At 44.0% G+C, this 18,757-nt stretch overlaps 1 protein-coding gene across 2 annotated transcripts in view; it reads left to right on the top strand.

Annotated features, from left to right (window-relative positions):
• Nucleotides 1-17,437, top strand: part of LOC146188494 (RNA polymerase II subunit A C-terminal domain phosphatase-like) — a 45,031-nt gene extending 27,594 nt beyond the window's left edge. Inside the window, exon 11 of one of the 2 annotated variants that reach the window (XM_084603797.1) lies at nt 16,492-17,437. In XM_084603797.1, coding sequence (XP_084459923.1) covers nt 16,492-16,981 — 490 coding nt within the window. In that variant the 3' untranslated portion in view covers nt 16,982-17,437. The remainder of the gene's footprint in view (nt 1-16,491) is intronic. The other variant, XM_084603798.1, reaches the window with a different exon arrangement.
• Nucleotides 17,438-18,757: the final 1,320 nt, after the last annotated feature.

The following is an 18,757-nucleotide window of genomic DNA, read 5'->3' as shown; positions in this document are numbered from 1 at the left end:
GTTGAGTCTAGAAACATCCTCCAAAACATAATTTAAGTGCTCTAAAACTCATTTTGTTGCTTCAAAGCTGCTGTATCACTTTTTGGCTCTGAGGATGCTGCTGGGTGATTACTTTGGCTTATTTACAAGTGCATAATTTATTTACATTTATTTATTTACATATACCTTAAAGGCCTCCAGAGAGGCATTGTGTAAGGGGGGACAAATACAAAGATATCCGCATAGTCGGTAAAAAGCAAAATCACAATCGCAAGTACAGGAAAACAGTGGTAATTATATCTATAAACAATATGTCGCAATGCAGAGGGAGTTATAAGAACTACTAAACACAAATCATATAAGGCAAGCGAGAAGATGCAAAAAAAAAAAAAATGTAGATTGAACTATGCCACAGAACTACTGCGCATCAAAAAAGCCCCTTCAAGGAATAGTTACATAAATGACGGGAACGTACATGATATGCTAAGCGTTATCAATGAAGTGCTTTAGTAGATCTTCGCGAAACGCTTCGTGATTGTGGAGAGATGCAATGCTATTCGGAAGATCATTCCACAGGCGGATGGCGCGCGTGAGTGATGAGAAGTTAAAAGTGTTAGAACTGCCGTAAATGCGAGCAGAGCATAGCGAGCATAGCAATTAGGACAGTAATTTCACAGCAAAAGTGATTAATTCCTCTTGGAGATACATTTACTAATGCGGACCATAGCTTTTTCTACAAACAACTATACATGCGCCCGTTAGGGTGCCACGAAAGCGGGTACAATGAGCTGTAAGCCTAGGCCAGCATAACCGGCAAAAAGGGACACAATTCACTAGTCTCCACTCAATTCCGTAACACAGGGTGACAAATTAGATGAACAGCGACTATTCATCTGATACTTGTGGTGTCCTGTGTTTCTTGCTCTGTGGGTATCCCAAGGGTAGTCGCAACCCAAGCATCAAATTATAAGGCATCAAAGGGCAAATGAAGGGACAAATGGTGCAAAACAACTGGACTTCAATACCAGATGGGAATGTGCAGTCCCTCTTCAGTTGATTGGGCACGTAGGTGCCAGGTTAGGAGTTACGTTCGTCGCCACTGACTGAGGGAGGGGTCAAGTGAGAGGGTTTGGTGTAGGGTGCCTACATGGTGGCTCAACCTGTAGGCTTCCTAGGTTTGCGGAGAGTGGTGGAAACGTCTGCGACCTGAACATTACTTAGTGCAAGGCGCCGTGGTAGATTCCTGGGACAATGGAAGCAATAAATAACCTGCTTCAAAAGGGCTTCAAAAATCGAGACAGCTCTGGGCCAGCAACAGCGCTGGATTTGCTACTTGTTTCTTTCTTGAGTCCAAGGAAAGCAGCAAGTGTTTAGCCATGCTTGTTTTTGTTTTGTTGCCGATGTCTTAGCTTCGCAGTGATGTGTGCTGTAGAAAAGAAGAGGGAGGGAACAGTTGTTAGGGACAGATTTTGATGGGGAGATGGAAGAAAGTGTGTGTCGCATCTGCAGAAAGACTGTCTTAGACTGTTTTTTACAATGTTTACTTAGATTTTTTGTATGCATGAACACCAGAAAGTAATTGGAAATTAATTGCATTACTGTGCAGAACTAATTGTATTATAATGCCAACAATTTTGGGGAGCAGTAGTTAGTGGCATAATTTAATTAAATTTTTGAAATTTTCAGTTAAGTAGTTAGTAGAGTAATTTGCAAAAGTAATTCTGCCCTGTGTGGTGGCGACAGAAGTTTTCGAGTGTTTTTTGCGTGCTTGGGAAACAGCCTTTGTCCTTTTTTGCCTGCGTCATCACGGGCCTGTGATCTGCTTGCTGTTGTTGCGAGAAGTCGCTCAACTCCCGTCCATTTCCTGAAACAGGCTCCTCTTTGACCTGTTAAAACTCTTCCACTATGTTATGCTGGTGAAAATCCTGTACGCATGCAGGCTTTAGGCATTAACACATGCAACGTCACCCAATCGCTACAAGCCTCTGCATGCAATATCACTTTCCTTTTTTTCAATCCAGCGTCATAGCAAACTGGATGTATCTTCGTAGCCATCATCATACTGGTGGCCTGTTCATGTCTATGATTACTGTTAACAATGTCCACTCGCAAGGAATGCAAAGCTGTCATTTTGGGATGCCGAAGACAGTGGGGTGTCGCCAGCATAGTTTCACCTTTGTACTCGGTTCTAACATGCATATACTTTTTAGAGGCCTGTAATATATTTTTTCTCAGGGGAAAAAAAAAAAGGTTATAACTGAGCAAATATGGTAAGGCATTTTCAGCATTTGTCAGTAACTTGTCCATGTCCTTGTGAAATTGGGGACCATTGGGAAGGGCCACACTGCTTCGCTCTTTTATTTTCAACGAAGGCTGCACGTTTGCAGTGACTTCGAGATGCATTGCTATCCCACAAGCTTCTCCTGAGTTAAAAAAGAGCAGCAATCGCATATCCGGGAGCATATTAGATGGAGGAAGATTTTATTTCTTGTGATTAAAGAATAGACTTCTCCTGGCCTAGGCCATAAATGACTTATCGGAGAAGGAGTGAAGGGTCCAGCAACCACGTGGCCTGGTGGGCAAAAAATTTCGCTGCAGGTGGCGTGGTGCGGAGAATTTGGTCTTGTCCGTTGACAACTCGGTGTGCTTTTCTCAATACCGCCAAGCTGTCGCGTGATGCAGTGCGATATTCGATGGAAGGTGACCAGCAGCATGTTTCTTCCGTTCTAGAAGTGGCCCAAAGTGTTTTTCGACAGGCCATATTTAAGGAGTCAGCCTTTGTCACAAGACAACTCTCAAAGGCATGCCAGTGGCATGATTGCTAAGTACAGCCACATCCCAAGACGGAATCGTAATATAGCGCGTTCAAAGGCTGTCGTGTCCCAATCGAAAAGTGGTTTCACTGGAATTATTTAAGTGCACTTATGAACATTTGTACGCCCATGAACATTAAGTGGTACAAAACACGCTTTGCTATTTTCCATACCGCGGTACGCATTCGCGTGGAATTGCTAGTAGCGGGAAAAATTCGTACTTTTTCGTAACACAGTTTAGGTGACAGAATCACACGACTAGCGGAAATAATTCTTTCCAGCACAATCACCGACTATAAAGTAGCAATACGATATTTAGTTTTTATGGCCAAGCATAACACAAACTAAAAATGTCTCTACTTGGAAGAGAAATCATTCAGCCAAGCACGAAGCTCGCGCGTGCGCTGCTGTTCTTGCTCACAACTGTCCATGCTTCGTGGGGCTCAGTAGTGGCTTTAATGCAATAAGCCTGCGTTGACCTCTTTTCCAGCATGCTTTAGTCATATGAGTTTCAAGCGTTTGGTAGGACTTCAGGTCGTCCGCAACGGGCCATGCCAGTTCATGGAACAGAAATATTATTGCATGAATGCCGAGACTGTCATCTTCTTTAAGGTGAGAATTGCTAATTGGTGTGCATAATAAGGAGTGCTGCATATTGGGCTTGATATGAATGTGCCAAACGCACAATTTGAGACAAAAACTGCACAGCAGCGGGCAGCTCTCTAACGCTCCCTGCAACACTGAGCCAAACAAATAGGCGGAGGTCGAGTACGTGGAATGAGCCCTAGCTAACGCACACGATAATGATTACGCACTGACAGATGCAGCCCGTGCGAGGCTCCCTCCTCCCTTTGTGATGGGCGGCTGTGCGGGTGAAAAGTCAGCAAGAGCGTGAACATATCTTTCCCGCTGGTGTTTATGTTGATGAGCATGCACGTGTGAAATGTCTGTGTAAAGTTTCCCCTCACCCTCCCTCCTTCATTCCTTTCTTCTGCTCGGGCTCAAATGAACGGGTGCATTTTGAATTATGACTAACACAGTTTTCCAGGAACCTTTGCATTCACAGCTGGAGTTGTAAAGCAGTGTAACACCCTTGTTACGTGGCCAACTTCAGCTGCCACTGAGCTTGAGCTGAGGAACAGTGCAATTGTCTCCAGTTACACATGCGTGTTTTAGCGTAATTCAGTTCAACTTCAGGGTCTCTTGATCATGCCACGTGTAGGGAATAGAAAGACACTGCAATGTTTTTAAGTTTGCACATTACCTTCATGCCTGATTTCGCCGTATTGTCATTTCTGCACAAGTTTCGCATCGTAAGTGCCAAGACTATCCAGTATAAACATGTTCTGCTACACTGCAGTGCTAGCTGCTTTTTTTTGCCGTTTTTTCTTCTGCCACTCATGTTTGCATTTTCCAATCCTTCAGTTAATGAAAGCTTTGGATTGGGACCTGTACTTTCTAGGGCAACAACTTTCGCTTTATCACTGGGAATTATTATTCTGTTGCTATAGGTCTGTTTGTGACTATCTTATCAGACTCAACTGAGACCTCCTACTTGATTAAAACCTAACTGCAGCGTGACCTTAATGGCTCTTGATACTGCCATATAACACCGATAAGTGCTGTGTTCAGGTAACTCTTCGTTACCACGCCTATTCAAATCGGTCACCGGTGATCGATGCTTTACATCAAACTGCATATCTGTTGCCACGGGGGACAAGAAGAAAGCGTGCGAGAGGAATGCTTAACTCTTTAGTTATCATGCCTATTCATATTGATCACCGGTGATCAAATAGTAGATGAAGACATGTTGGAATTGCTTCTCGTGCACCTAGCACCACCCATTGGTTAGCCTAGGCACTGCACTTGTAGAACCAGTTAAAATTTTCCTGCTGTGGCGCAGATCTAATTTTTGATGCACCTTTTTGAGTACTAATGTGTATGCGTTGTTTCGAAAGAGGGTGTAGTGGCTGCCGATGAAAAAGAAAAACCTGCCACTTGTGGTAATACAGCATTAACATCAAAGTTTTGCAATCAAAAGACTTCTAGCAAGTCAAATATCAAGTCATATTGTTGGGCTTATTATTTGACGGTGTTGAGTGGTGATAATGACTGAAAATAGTGCCAGCTATTCAATAGTGAGTTCTGACTCCGAGTCCGGGTGGTTTTACTCCCATGAAAACGCATTCCTTAAGCTCCCCCGCATGTTGAAAATATATACCCGGCCTTTACAGCCAGTTTGCGGCAGTTTTGGTTTGGTGCCTCAGGAAAGCCAGGCACTGCTTCACCGCGTGGCATGAGAAATAAGGCTGTTTCCATGTGTAGTTTTTTTCTTTATGTAGCTGTGCCGTGCTTTACAGATGGTTTATTTTTTTACGCAGTGTTCCTGGGTCATTGATCTTCAATATATATATTCTAAATTTTCTTTGTTAATAATGTGTCTGTGGATATCGTGCCTTTTTTATTTTACTTTTATCAACTCGCCACAATTTTTCAATTTTTTTTGCGTGCTCCATAATGAATATTTTGCTTTGTAACTTATCTTTTTGGAAAGAGCATTCCATTTTGTGCATTTGTGTATGCTGCAATATGTGCTGCAGTGTTAATTTTACTGGCAAAAAATTATTTTCCGAGGCCTATGAAAAACTGCCATTTTCTCGCTCTAACGGAAGAGTTAAAGTGGCAGTCAGGTTTGTTGCCATTCAAAATGTCCATGATGGGACTATTACTAGTATGTGGGCCATTTTCGTCGCTTGCAAACAAGCAAATAATGTGAACCCTAAACATATTGACAAGGTTGCACTACATAGGGCCATGCAGTCGTATAAAAAAGGCATAGGAGGATGAGGGAATCGGAGGTATACTTACTTATTTTTAAAGAGTGATGCAAATTAGTGCACTAACTCGAAATAGCATCAAACAGTCAGTTATAAATTTTTCTGTGATATTCTCAGTAGTTTTCGTTTTATCATAGTTAACAGGTTGTTCACATATCGCTTGCTTGTGGAAAGCCTAGCAGGACTGCGAAATCGGCTATGGGTCTGTAAATGGATGTAATATTTAATAAGAAGTGTGATCTAAATCAAGACCTTTTTAGTTTCTTTAATTTCCTTATGCACCTTCTCCTAATATTTAAAATGCATTGTGGCCTAATTATTTGTTAATAATGTGAGCCTAGATGGTAAATCTGAGACTGTCTTGATGCGAAGCATATATCAGCAATTACAGCAAAGCAAACAGAATCCAGATCTGTGCATCCATTGTGGAGCTATGCCTTCTTCAGGCAAGGTGATATACTCAAAACAAACTTGTAAGGAAACAAGCCTTAAAGTTCCTTGTGTACGTTATGTTGTCTGTATATTCATTTGAAGAACTTAGAATTTGCTCTTGGGTGAAATATTTCAGTGCAAAAGAGAATGATTGTTGTAGATACTGAAAATTTAAGTATTCTAAAATCAACTTTTTTTTTTTTGCGATTTTCACAATCCAATTCCCACATCCCCCCTTAGCAGAGAGCATGAAGGTTTATTATTTGAGAAGTATACACCACCTTCGTTTTGGTAAAGTGGGATTATCGACGATACAACTGCCGTGTTTTGCGGCATTCAGACGTAGTCATAACTGTTGCTGCCATTTATTGTTGTGTTACATCCCACGTATGGGTAGAGGCTTCGCTCATCTCCCCTGATGCTCAGCTAACTGGTGGCAGAGCTTGTTTCTTCACACTCACCGCCTCTGGAACATTTGCATGAGTGCATATACTAGTACTTTGTTGCTCTAATTCCTACCGGTGACCTTTGCCAATGACATCTGTGTAGCCGCAGAGTTAAAGGGACAGAACACTGGCCAAAATATATCATAAGATTATGGTGGAGATGAAAAGACCTTGCCTCATATAGTACAGATCGAGCACTGCAATATAAAAAAAAAATAGGTTTTATAATTTTAATTTGCCATTTAATAATGCATAGAAACAACTGAGACGCTATCTAGTGGAGAAACACTATTACTTTTACTGCAGTATCCCAAGTGATTACATGTCGGCATAATATCGCTGATTTTCGTAAGTGCACAATGTTCCTTTTTCTTTTAGGAGTGCTTGTCATAATTTATTATGTTTTGCACTCTCTTCACTGCTTTAAATAAAAACCACCCCTCTTTTCGCACTGCCAGAGGCATGTTTTCAGGTTTTACTCCTAGATGGCGTCATTGTGTTTGGAATTCCGTGAATGAATAGATGATAGTGCTAATTAAAACTTTCATCGACAAGGCGTGCGTTATTGTGTCGTAACAGCCTTGAGTGTGAAACCGAAAAGGAATTACTGTAAGCAAACAATGTCTGATTACTGTCTGCCGAGTGAAATTTATATTTGGTTTGAGTACGTTTTTTTTGTTGACGACCAGTCGTTGTCATGGTTGCTGCTCATTGTTTCCAGCATCGGACTACATAAAAATGGGCGCATGCACTGATTGAAAAATTCTCGGTAAAAATTTTCTACAGTGTTTCTACCAAAACCGCATGGATTCAAATCCATCACGGCAAAAAAAATTGAGAACTTAAGGTGGCGGTTCTACGGTCGCCATCTTGGAAGTAGTTCAGATTCTGCCACCAGGCTACGCCACTAATCCATGACTGAGGAATTGAGTACCCAGCCACTCAGCCCTCTCGACTTGAGCTGCCTGAACGCTTTTCTTGTGTTGCTGCGTGGACTTTCAAAGATTTTTGCGGCTCCACAGCAGTGTCCAGGCAGAGAAGGGAAGGATTTTTGTCCCCGTCCTGCGCAGCATGGGCTGCCCCATTGAACTCCCCTCTTCAACCCAAACCCACGCACCACTACTTCGAACAATACGCGCCCTGACAATTGGACAAGAGGCTTCCCTCTCTTGCCTATACTTCGTCTCACAAGATGTTTGCAGCACAGCGAAAAGCAGAGGCACCCCAGCCGGTCCAACCAGGATCACGCATACAATAGGCAATTGTGCTTCTAAGCACCTCTCGCCCCCCCCCCCCCCCCAAATTGGCATGGGTGAGAGTAGGAGCACAATTCTCTATTATAGTGCGCACAGGCTAGAGGCCCTTAGGAGCACAATTGAAAGGGCTCCTCTGCCTTTCGCAGTGCTGCAGATATCTTGTGAGACGAAGTATAGTTTCCGCTGTAGAGCCACGAACATTGCTCCTACCCGCCGAGCGTGAGGGGGTTGGACTGGACTGCAGTAGGCTAGCTTGACTGAACACAAATAAAACAGGGTGTCAACATGATTGCACAGTGCAATCTTAGTACGAGTGAAAAGGAAAAGCGAATGGCACTATTTCTGCACACTTCGTCAATGAACCTTAGTTGAAGTCGGCGCCTGTCTTGTGTTCTTTTGATCCTCGTCTTTTGGGCTGTGCAATCGAGTGATCATTAGCGAGCTTTAGAATACGGCGACCCTATCCGTAAGTGGGATAGAGTAATAGCGGAGCGTGCGCGCTATTATAGAGAATTGTGCTCCTACTGTCACCCGCGCTATTGCCCTGTCCCCCTAAGCGGTAGGGGTACCATATTCTAAACCTCCCTATTGTTGATGCCATAGATATAGTAAGGATCGGAACACTCCTTGACTGTAGTGGAAGCTGTCAGCTCTTGCGGTCACCAGAAATTTGCTTTATCAAACGTGATTACAAATATGATAATATAGCTATAATTAGCTGAACTTCAGTCAACAGTCGCCCTTGTTTATTTTTTGTTCGTGCTTGTCCAATCTTGGAAACTAGAGCTGGTAAGTTACAATGTGCAAATAAGTGAATGATTGCCAATTTTTTCCTTTTGAGATGAATCGATATTCCGAAATAGATGTGAAATCCACCAAGAGGCTATGTATCGCGCAGGAGGCCGGCATGCATTCATGCTCTCTTCGGCACTGAGGAGGCGCATTCACACTAAACTATGTGGGAAATGGGGGAAGGGGAGAAGAGGTTGTAAAGGAAGGTTTTCAGAAGAAAGGACCTAGCGGGGACAGTTTTTTAGGCGCTTATGGCGGCCACTTCCCCACTCCCAGTTGGATGCTCCACAGTCTTCATTTTATTTATTCGCTCGCGCGTGCGTGCGTGTGTGTGTGTGTGTGTGTGTGTGTGTGTGTGTGTGTGTGTGTGTGTGTGTGTGTGTGTGTGTGTGTGTGTGTGTGTGTGTGTGTGTGTGTGTGTGTGTGTGTGCAATTAAAGGAACACAGTATTTTCAGGCAATTAGAATAAAATTTTAACAATCAATCCCCTAGAAACATTTTTCTCCTGCAGAATTTCACTCGACACTGAAATCTGATGTGAAAAGTAGCATGCTGTGGAAGACGCTGACCTGTCCTGCTGCAGCTTCCCGTCATGATGTATGCGCTTTCTGAACCAATATATTGGGTGGACTACTGTGGCTTGTAGCCTACTTTATTGTACTCATTTTACAGGGCGCACACACGTATGCAACAAGTACACTTCAGTGTTGAGCCCGCCTTTTGGCTTCATGTGTTGGTAGTAAATAATTTCGTGATGTGGCACTTGTACATTCACACATTCGCAACATAATAATCAGAGCCCAATTTTTACTCCATGCAAGAGCGCCCATGCTTACCAAATGTTTTCCTGCAAATGCCAAACGATTAGACGCATCGATCAGATCGCGTTCGGTCAGATTTGGCATGTGCTATAATTTGTGAATTTGTCCATACCAATGCAGTACAGCGATTTTGCTTCATGTGGTCAAACAGAAGCACGTTCTTTGTATGCTTCGAAATTCTCACACGCTTCTATGTCACTTTTGCTAATATGATCGGATACCTTTCAGAGCACAGGAAGTCGAGTTGCTTCAAACAAGGTTCAAATATAAAGTCAATAAATTGGGCATTGAGACGGCGGGTGAGTGGACGCCTGGCTGACACGGTATCTACCTTACTCGAGATAAGGGCCCCATTCTTTTGGAAACGCTCTGCCTGCCAACGGGCTTTTAGAGCGTTAGCTCTGTTGCTCACTTGCGCGAGTGGCGCGTTTTTCTAAGAATCGTAAACAGAGCCATCACCATAGCAACATCGCCGTCTTCACTGTGCCCAGGCAAACTAGACCGAACTCTCCAAGCCCCCGGCCACAGCGGCAAAGCGCGGTAGCAGGCGATGCTAGGCAAGTATAGCATTATAGCAAAATGAACGCCAAACCAGCTTCCCTGCCGAATGCATCAATGGTTTACCCTAGACGCCGTAATGCTTCGGACAATCCGCGGTATATCCCCCTCCAAGAAGCGGCAGGAACAGGACGGGACATCATGCACGTATAAAATAAATAAAGTAAGCGCAAATAAAAACATCAAACGGGAAACCAATTCAGTGTTTTCATATATATATATATATATATATATATATATATATAGGGCCATTGATCAAGTCAAAGTATTTGAAGAAGATATAAACGAATGCTTTTTGTCTGGTTTCTCGAACAAGGAAGCTGTAGGGCTGCCGAAACGATAGTACGTTTTCATGAAACTTTGACTTGGTCAGTGAGCCTGTGTATTTTTTTATGCCACCACCTGATCAGACTGCATTTCGTCGAACTCTTGATTACAGTGGTTTCTCTCATTTGAGCTAAGCTCGACATTCGGTTGCGTTGAGCCTCATCATTTTTTTTTTAATTTTTAGTGAGGGGAATGACGGAAATGAAGTGGCGAAACCCGATTCAACATCACATTTTTGTATTGGAGAAGCTTCACATGGCTGTTTCCTACTTGCCCATTCACTGAAAACATCCCCGGCAGCTACTGCGGCACCTTGACTATCATCACCGGAACGCAACATTCGGAAAAAAAAAAAAAGGAAAGAAAAAAAGACATGACTGAAACGCTGGTGATTATCTTCGGCTGCCCACTATATCATTTTTTCTCCTTTTCTTTGGAGCCTGCACTGCTTGCGCTATATAGGAACTTCAGTGGGAAGATTGAAGAGGCATGCTTGTGCATGTCCAGGTTTTCAAGTTGTACTTGGCAGACTGTCGAAACATTTTATCTGTACCAGTAAAGTGGCAGAGGGCACAAGTATTCGTGCAATTTCTCCTAGGGAGACGCTCTTTGAAATTATATTATATTAATTTATGCAGTGTTATAGTTCCGTGCCCTACTATTCATTTTATCGTAGAAAGGGGAAGATATTTTTCCTTCTTGCCACTGGAAAAAAAACCTCTAAATTCCACATCCTCACAATATATGCTAACACCGCGAACATCTGAAGATAGCTTCGTGGCGGAGCTAAGACGAGGAATAACCAGCTCCGACAGCGTTCGGGTTCGAACTGTCTTTTTTTTTTTTTTTTGCTGCTTTCACTGAGACGCTTAGTGCCAAATTCTTCTTTGTCCAGCGCCGTTCCGTTGTTTGTGATAAAAGCGCGGCGCCAGGGGCGCTACAAGACTACAAAACAAAACAAGAAAAATAATTTCAATATCTCCGCCACGATTATATCTTGCTGAGTAAGTAGAGTAAGTAAGTAGCGCGAGAGCCTTAGCTGGCAACGTTTCGGCACACAAACAGTATGACACACTTAATTCGAGGCGATAAATAAATCTCAAAGCAAGCAAGTGTACATTTGTCAAGGGACCATTTTCAAGTAGCGCTATTGCGCATGCGCGAAGCACCTGGGTGCGCGAAGCACGTGAACCTCAGTTCGACCCGACCACTCGACCCGACTCGCCAGTGTTTACCTCTCTCGCCCGATGGAAAGGAAAGGGCAAAGGGAAAACGTTGTAGAAGCACAATACCTTCTCGTAAATACCCCTCGATTCAGAGTGTTTGTGGCGCCATCCTCGTAATTTTTCTGAACTGCGACATTTTAGTGCACATGAAATTTCATAGATGGCGCTACCTACTACGTTTATCACACGTGGCTCTGTTATTTTACTATTATTTGACTTTGTAGTTGATAATTGTTACCGGTTGAATAAGGGAACGAAAGCCCGAACCTTTAAGTTATATTCGCCAGAAACAAACGAGCCATGGAGCATTTCAATCATGCTTATAATATTTCATGAAGAGCTCGCGCGCTTCAAATGAACCACGAAAAAATTAGCTGAAATCATCCTGACAGTGCACATTCCTCGAGAGTCGTAGAACAAAACCGATGCTTATCCTCTGACAGCGAGGTGCAAAGTTTTTCCACGCGAAATTTCAGCACAGATAAGAGCTTATTACTTGAACAGTTAAGCATATACTTTAAGCCATTTTGCAAAAAACGCAAAGTTTGATCACAAATAACTTTTACACTAAATGAAGCAGACAAATGATATTTTCAGGAAAAAGCAAACTATGTACGACCTCCAACTGCGCAAAAAATCTCCGCAGCAGAATGCGTATCTTGAAAGTTATTGTATGTATAATTACCCGTTTTATACACTTTTCACAGGCGCGTGGCTAATAAACTATGCGATACACAGTAATAAAAATGCTTAACTTTGTTCAATAACATCTAATATCAAAACATCTCAAACGGTGTTTTCCTAGGTGCAAAAGATTTTGCACAATTTTGTTTTTCCCGAGACAAGTAGAGCTGAAAAGCCGTTTCTTACCTTTGTGTTCTCCTTTACAGCTTAAACATCGGTGCAGCTATTTATAAATAAAATGCACCATTAGAAAGGAGAGGAAATAAACTTTACAAATATATTAAAGTCATATTTATAAACTACACTAGTGAGGCGCAGTGAGCGTATGAATATCGCCAAAAATGTCGTCTCTTCACCGCTGCAGTGGTACCGCCACCTTAATTCCAGTGTTCTGTTCCTTTAAATGCAAGTCCAGTGTCCTGTGCTTTGGCTAGACCTTTGCACGTTGCTAATGACCTAGATAAAAGTTCCTTGCAGTTACTCGCTTGCCTACATGCACCTTGCTGCTTGCTTCATCACTAACTCCTTAATCTGTGCCTCTGTTATTTCATACATAATCATTAATATTAACTTGTAAGCTACATATTACATGAATGATCACCCGACATAGATATACAGCCCTACTGAGGCACACAAATCTTCCCGCGTAACCTAGGAACAACATGTCTAACCTGGTACCCAAGAGTTCCGCGTTGGTTACCATTTCCTGCCGACTCGTCCATGTCACATGGTCTCATGATGTCACTAACACCGCCGATCAATCAGTGTCCGGCCATGCCATTTACCAACTACCATTTGTTGGAGGCATGCTTGTGATTTTTTTCTTGGAACGGCGACAGTGCTTGCAGAAACAGAAGGTTTTTTCCCTTTTTTTTTTTGCTGACTGGGAGCTTTAACGTTGTTGCATTAAGGATAAAGGGGCACACGGCATGATGCAACTAGAAAAGTGACAGGTGAGCAAAGCCAACTGCTCCGGTCCGCAGATGCAAACGGGAAGTGGGAATATTTGGTGTCAGATAACCCTTTACCATGTTGTGGCTCCATTTGGCCACGTAAGGAATGCTTATGGGTGGTTTAGTGTGGTCAAAGCAGTGCTAGGGTACGACCCAAAAACGACCGAATGATTTTACTTCGGATCCAAGGTCACCCTTTAAACATAACAGTTATCCAAGTCTATGCACCAACCACTACTGCTGAAGAAGCTGACGTTGAGAGATTTTATGCCGACCTGCAATGCCTTTTAGACCGCACTCCATCATCAGATGTCCTTTTTCTCATAGGAGACTGGAATGCTAAGGTGGGGAGTGAAGAAATATCCGGAATTACAGGCAAGTTTGGTCTTGGTGAGCCAAATGAAGCTGGGCAGAGGCTAGTAGAGTTTTGCCAAGAAAACAACCTGACCAAAGTGAATACTCATTTTCAACAGCACAAGAGGTGCCTGTACACATGGACTTCACCGGACGGTCTGTACAGCAATCATATTCTTTGCCGGCAGAGATGGAGAAGCGCTATACGAGCAGTAAACACAAGGCCGATTGTGGCACCGATCATCAAACGCAGAAAACTAGAAGGCATTTCAGGTATAATCTGGATCAAATTCCATCAGATAATGCTGTGGAAGTGAGGAATCGATTTCAAGAATTAGATCTAGAAGACGGAGAGCCTGAAGAGATGTGGACTGATGTTCGTGATATAATACAAGAAGTTGCTACTAAGGTAGTTCCAAAGTAAAAGAAATGCTAGAAAGCAAACTGGTTATCTGAAGAGGCTTTGCAAATAGCTGAGGAAAGAAGGATGGCAAAAGTTATGGGGGAAAGAGAAATATACAAGGTTTTCAATGCGGATTTTCAGAAAATAACAAGGAGAGATGAGAATGAACGTACAATGCCAAGCAGTTGAGGACAAGAGCCAATTGAGGAATACAAGAGCTCTGTATAAGACAATCAAAGATATCAAAGGAAGCTTCTGTGCTAAGCTGGGCGTGATAAAGGACAAACGAGGCAGGGACCTCACTGAAGTCTCAGAGATAGAGAAGAGGTGGCAGGAATACACAGAAGAACTGTACAAGAAGGACCCGGATGTGCAAACCCAACTTAACATGGTTGTGATTACTGATCTCGAGTCGGGCATCCTGAAAAGTGAAGTTGAATGGGCCTTAGCCAGCCTTGCTAAGAACAAAGTTAGCGGAATTGATGGCATTCCAGCTGAGTTGCTTCAAAACCTCAACCATGACGCTGTTAACGTTCTGCATACATTACGTCAGAAGATTTGGCCAACCCTGCAGTGGCCACAGGATTGGAGGAGGTCAGTTTACATCCCCATTCCAAAGAAAGGCAGTGCCGAAAATTGTTCCAACTACCGCACGATCGCGCTTATTTCGCATGGTAGTAAGGTGATGTTGAATATCCTTCAAGGTAGGCTGCAGCAGTATGTGGATCGAGAGCTTCCGGACGTGCAAGCTGGGTTTCGCAAGGGCAGAGGAACTAGAGACTAGATTGCCAACCTTCGCTGGATCATGGAAAAAGCAAGAGAGTTCCAGGAACCCATCTACTTCTGCTTTATTGATTATGCGGAAGCGTTTGACTGCGTAGATCACAGCAGATTGTGGCAAGCTCTCCAAGAGATGGGAGTTCCAATTCACCTCATCTGTCTCCTCAGGAACCTGCATGAAGGGCAAGAGGCCACAGTCAGAACTGGGCATGGTCTTACTTATTGGTTTTCGATTGAGAAAGGAGTGAGACAAGGCTGCATACTGTCGCCCTGCCCATTTAACCTATATGCTGAGTGCATCATGAGGAAGGCCGGTCTGGACGAGTCTTCAGCTGGAGTGAAGATTTCTGGGAAACATATCAACAACCTTAGATATGCGGATGATACCACTTTAATGGCAGAAAGTGAAGTGGAATTCAAGAGACTTCTGATGCGCGTAGAAGAGAGTGAGAAGTTTGATCTTAAACTGAGCAATAAAAAGACAAAGATCATGGCGTCTTGCCCTGTCAAGTCCTGGAGCTTCAAGGGACAAGAAGTGGAAGCTGTGAGATTTTCTCTTCTTGGGTTCCAAGATTACCCCGGAAGGAGACTGCGGACATGAAATTAGGAGACGCCTGCTTCTGGGAAAGAGAGCCATGGCTAGCCTTGACCGCCTAGTAAAGAGCAGAGACATTAGACTGCCAACCAAGATCCGTATTACTCGTGCTATGGTCTTTCCAGTTGTGATGTACGGATGCGAGAGTTGGACTGTGAAGAAGGCTGACCGCCGAAGAATTGACGCGTTTGAGTTGTGGTGCTGGCGGAGACTCTTGAGAGTTCCTTGGACTGCCAGAAGATCAAGTCAGTCGATATTGTCTACCGTAAATCCTGACTGCTCATTGGAGGATCAAATTCTAAAGTTAAAGCTCAGCTACTTTGGTCATCTGATGAGAAGAGAGGAGTCGCTGGAGAAAGATTGGATGTTGGAAAAGGTTGAGGGTCACTGGAGAAGGGGTAGGCAGCGAACACGATGGTTAGATGGCATCCTCGCGGCGCTGCAGATGAAGTTTTGTGATGTTAGGAAGATAGTGAGAGACCGGAAAGCGTGGCGTGATATGGTCCATAGGGTCACGAAGAGTTGGACACGACTGAACTGAACTATAAATTGAAGATGTCATTGAGTCATATTACTAAGTATGACTTGCAAAATTTGTTGTAACTAGAAATTGATGACGTCATTAAGTCATATGACTAAGTATGTTCTCACTAGAAATTAATGTCATAATGTCGTCACCAGGTTTCGAAGTGGCACAGTGTGTTGTAACTAGAAATTAATAATGTCCTCAAAGTCATGTTATGCAGATGATTTGCAAAAGTAGTGTAGCATGTTGTAACTAGAAAATGACATCAAAGGTGACTTGCAAAAGTGATGCAGTATGTCGTAGCTAGAAAATTGAGGACATCACTAATCTTATGACCAAAGATGACTTGCAACAGGTGGTGAGAACAGCAGACTAATGAAATCATCTACAAAATTGAGTGGAAGTTCAGAGGCCGCATCCAGCTCGTAGATGTGCATGTTGCATGCTCTGCCGCAGTAGTGCAGTTTTTAGGGTGCTCGACTGCTATACTCAAGAATGCGGGATCGAATCCTGGCCATGGGGGTCGCTTTTTGATGGAGGTGAAGAGCTAGGCACCTATGTTCTGTGCGATGTCAACTGATGTTACCACAGGTGGTTGAAATTTCTAGAGCCCCTACGGCACGTTTCATAGCCTACGTCTCTTTGAAACGTTAAAAACCCCACAAACTTAACTTGTTGCATGACCAAGTGTTTTGCTCTTTATGTGCAGTGCAGCAGCGTCAAGCAGGAGTGATGGGTGCCTACAGCTCGACGAGAAGGCGAACCCGTACCTGAGCATGTCGTCAGAGCAACTGGAAGAAATGGATCGGGAAGTTGAGGACGAATGCAGTAATGACGACGACGACGATGATGAGAAGGAAAAACAGCCCTGCGCTCCGGAAGCCGAGGAATCTAGCCAGGACTCCACATTGTGTGAGGGGGCCACGAGGGAGAACTCCGAGTCAGAGTCGTCAGCCGAGTCGCTGTCGGGTGGCGAGTGCCCGCGTGGTTGGAGGAAGCGGCGCCGTCGAAAGCGGGAGCGCGATGGCTTGACAGACGACGAGGCTTCGCAGCCGGCCAAGTTTCCACGGTGCGAACTTCCGGAGGACAGTGAGCGGTCGAACACTGAAAGGTCATCCGACGAGTGTTCGAATGCGTCAGTGGGATCTGTTGACGAAGAGATGGCCGCAGCAGTGGAGCGCGAGTTTCTAGGGCTCTAAAGAGTCGGAGCACTGTTGTGACGTTTTATTTGTGCGCGCCATCTTGGCTTGTCGAAGCAGCATGGACTGCGCTTGAATGAACTTTGGTTTTACTTGCTCGTCTGTGTGTACATAACTGATATCTGGTTCAGACCTAATTCATGCTGTTCTCCATTGTTCGTGCCGACTACTTCATTCTCAGAAAGGCCACTTCTTAGTGCTCACTTTGAAAACAAAGTGCTCTATGGCGGGTGTTCGTCGCATCTGAGGTCTTCTGAGGGATCATTAATGACTCCAGCTGCCGGCCAAAGTCCCGAGCAAAGTTCACCAAAGGGAAAACAAAGAACTATGTCCACATCTTGTACAACATGAAAACTAAGTCTGAAGGAAGCACTGGAAGCGTTGGACGGTTCCTCGGTTACTTTGGAGGCTGACCGTGCTCTAAATGGTTAGAGTAAAATGTTTCTTTGCTTGATAGATTTTTTGTGTGATGTTAATTTCACGGTACGCCTATATACGGGCGACCATGACTGTGCAACATGTTCGAACATCCATCCACAACGTAAAATTGACTTGTTTCGCACTTAAGTGGTGAAATTCAGCGGGAGAAAGTGATTATACCAATGTGACATGTGGGCTACACGGCCAGGACAGGGGGTAGTGATTAGCTCCTGATTAATTTCCACCACCTGCAGGGTTCTTTAACGTGTGTTAGCATTGCAAAACACGCATACATTTCAGTGTTTTGTCTTTAAAATAACAGCTCTGTGGCAGGGTACAAACCCACGACCTTAGGACCAAATGCCAAAAGGGAAGTCGGGTATGGCCCAAGGCCTGGACATATTAAACAAACATGCCCAGTGCTTGGATCAGCTAATTAGAGAGATTAAGCTTGTCAGAGACGTACTAGCGTAGACTTGTGCCAGTTTACCGGACCTGTCAACGCAGGTGCAGTGGCCGCAGTTGCATCCACCCCTGTCCCAGTGAAAAACCCCTATGAGTCACAATAACATCATACAAATTCTTATACTAAACTCAGACTGAACTCGTACAAATCTCATATCTCATACGGATCTTATTCAACGTATGAGAAATATATGAGATGTATGACATTTGTATGAGTTTAGTATGAGAAATCTGTATTAAGTTATTGTGACTCATGGTTTTTTTCACTAGAGATATGCGCGTGCGACTATCGACTGTGCAGAGGTGAGTTCCTGTACATATTTGTCTTTTGGGCCATTTCCAAACGAATATTTGCAGCGCGATCCATTTCACAGCGAACTTCTCGATCCCAATGCGTCAAAGCAACCCAATCTGTGCTTGTTCCGCGAAGTGCTCAGTTTCTCTCCTAGCGGGAAAACGCGATCCGTCGCATAAGGGAAAGAAAAAAAGAAAAGGAGAAAGAAATACCTCAGTGTCGGGCCATGTCTGTACGTGACTCGCAACACGCTGTGGCAGACGGCGGGTGCACTTCGCCATGGCGCGAGATCACACCCGCGCACGAAACTTACATGTTCCAGGAGGCCGAGCAAAATAGCGTTGTGCCTCAGGCTGGCCAGTGCAAACTGTGACAGGCCGCTTAACTGCTTATACTGGTTAGGTCGATGACGCCGCCGCTCAATCCAGTTACGCCTAATCCTTTTGGAAATACCACGCATGGAGAAGTGTTCGCGTTTATATAGAACCTCCTTCAGCAGAACACTCGATATAATGAATTGCACGCCATGTGCCTGCAAAGGGAGCCTTATAATGACACATGATGGAGCCGGATCGCCTGCGTAGCGTTGGGCACCT

This window comes from Amblyomma maculatum, chromosome 5 (assembly GCF_055883805.1).
Source record: "Amblyomma maculatum isolate TAMU_Amacu chromosome 5, ASM5588380v1, whole genome shotgun sequence".
NCBI classification, from domain to species: Eukaryota; Metazoa; Arthropoda; class Arachnida; order Ixodida; family Ixodidae; genus Amblyomma; species Amblyomma maculatum.
This window is presented reverse-complemented; position numbering and strand designations above follow the sequence as displayed.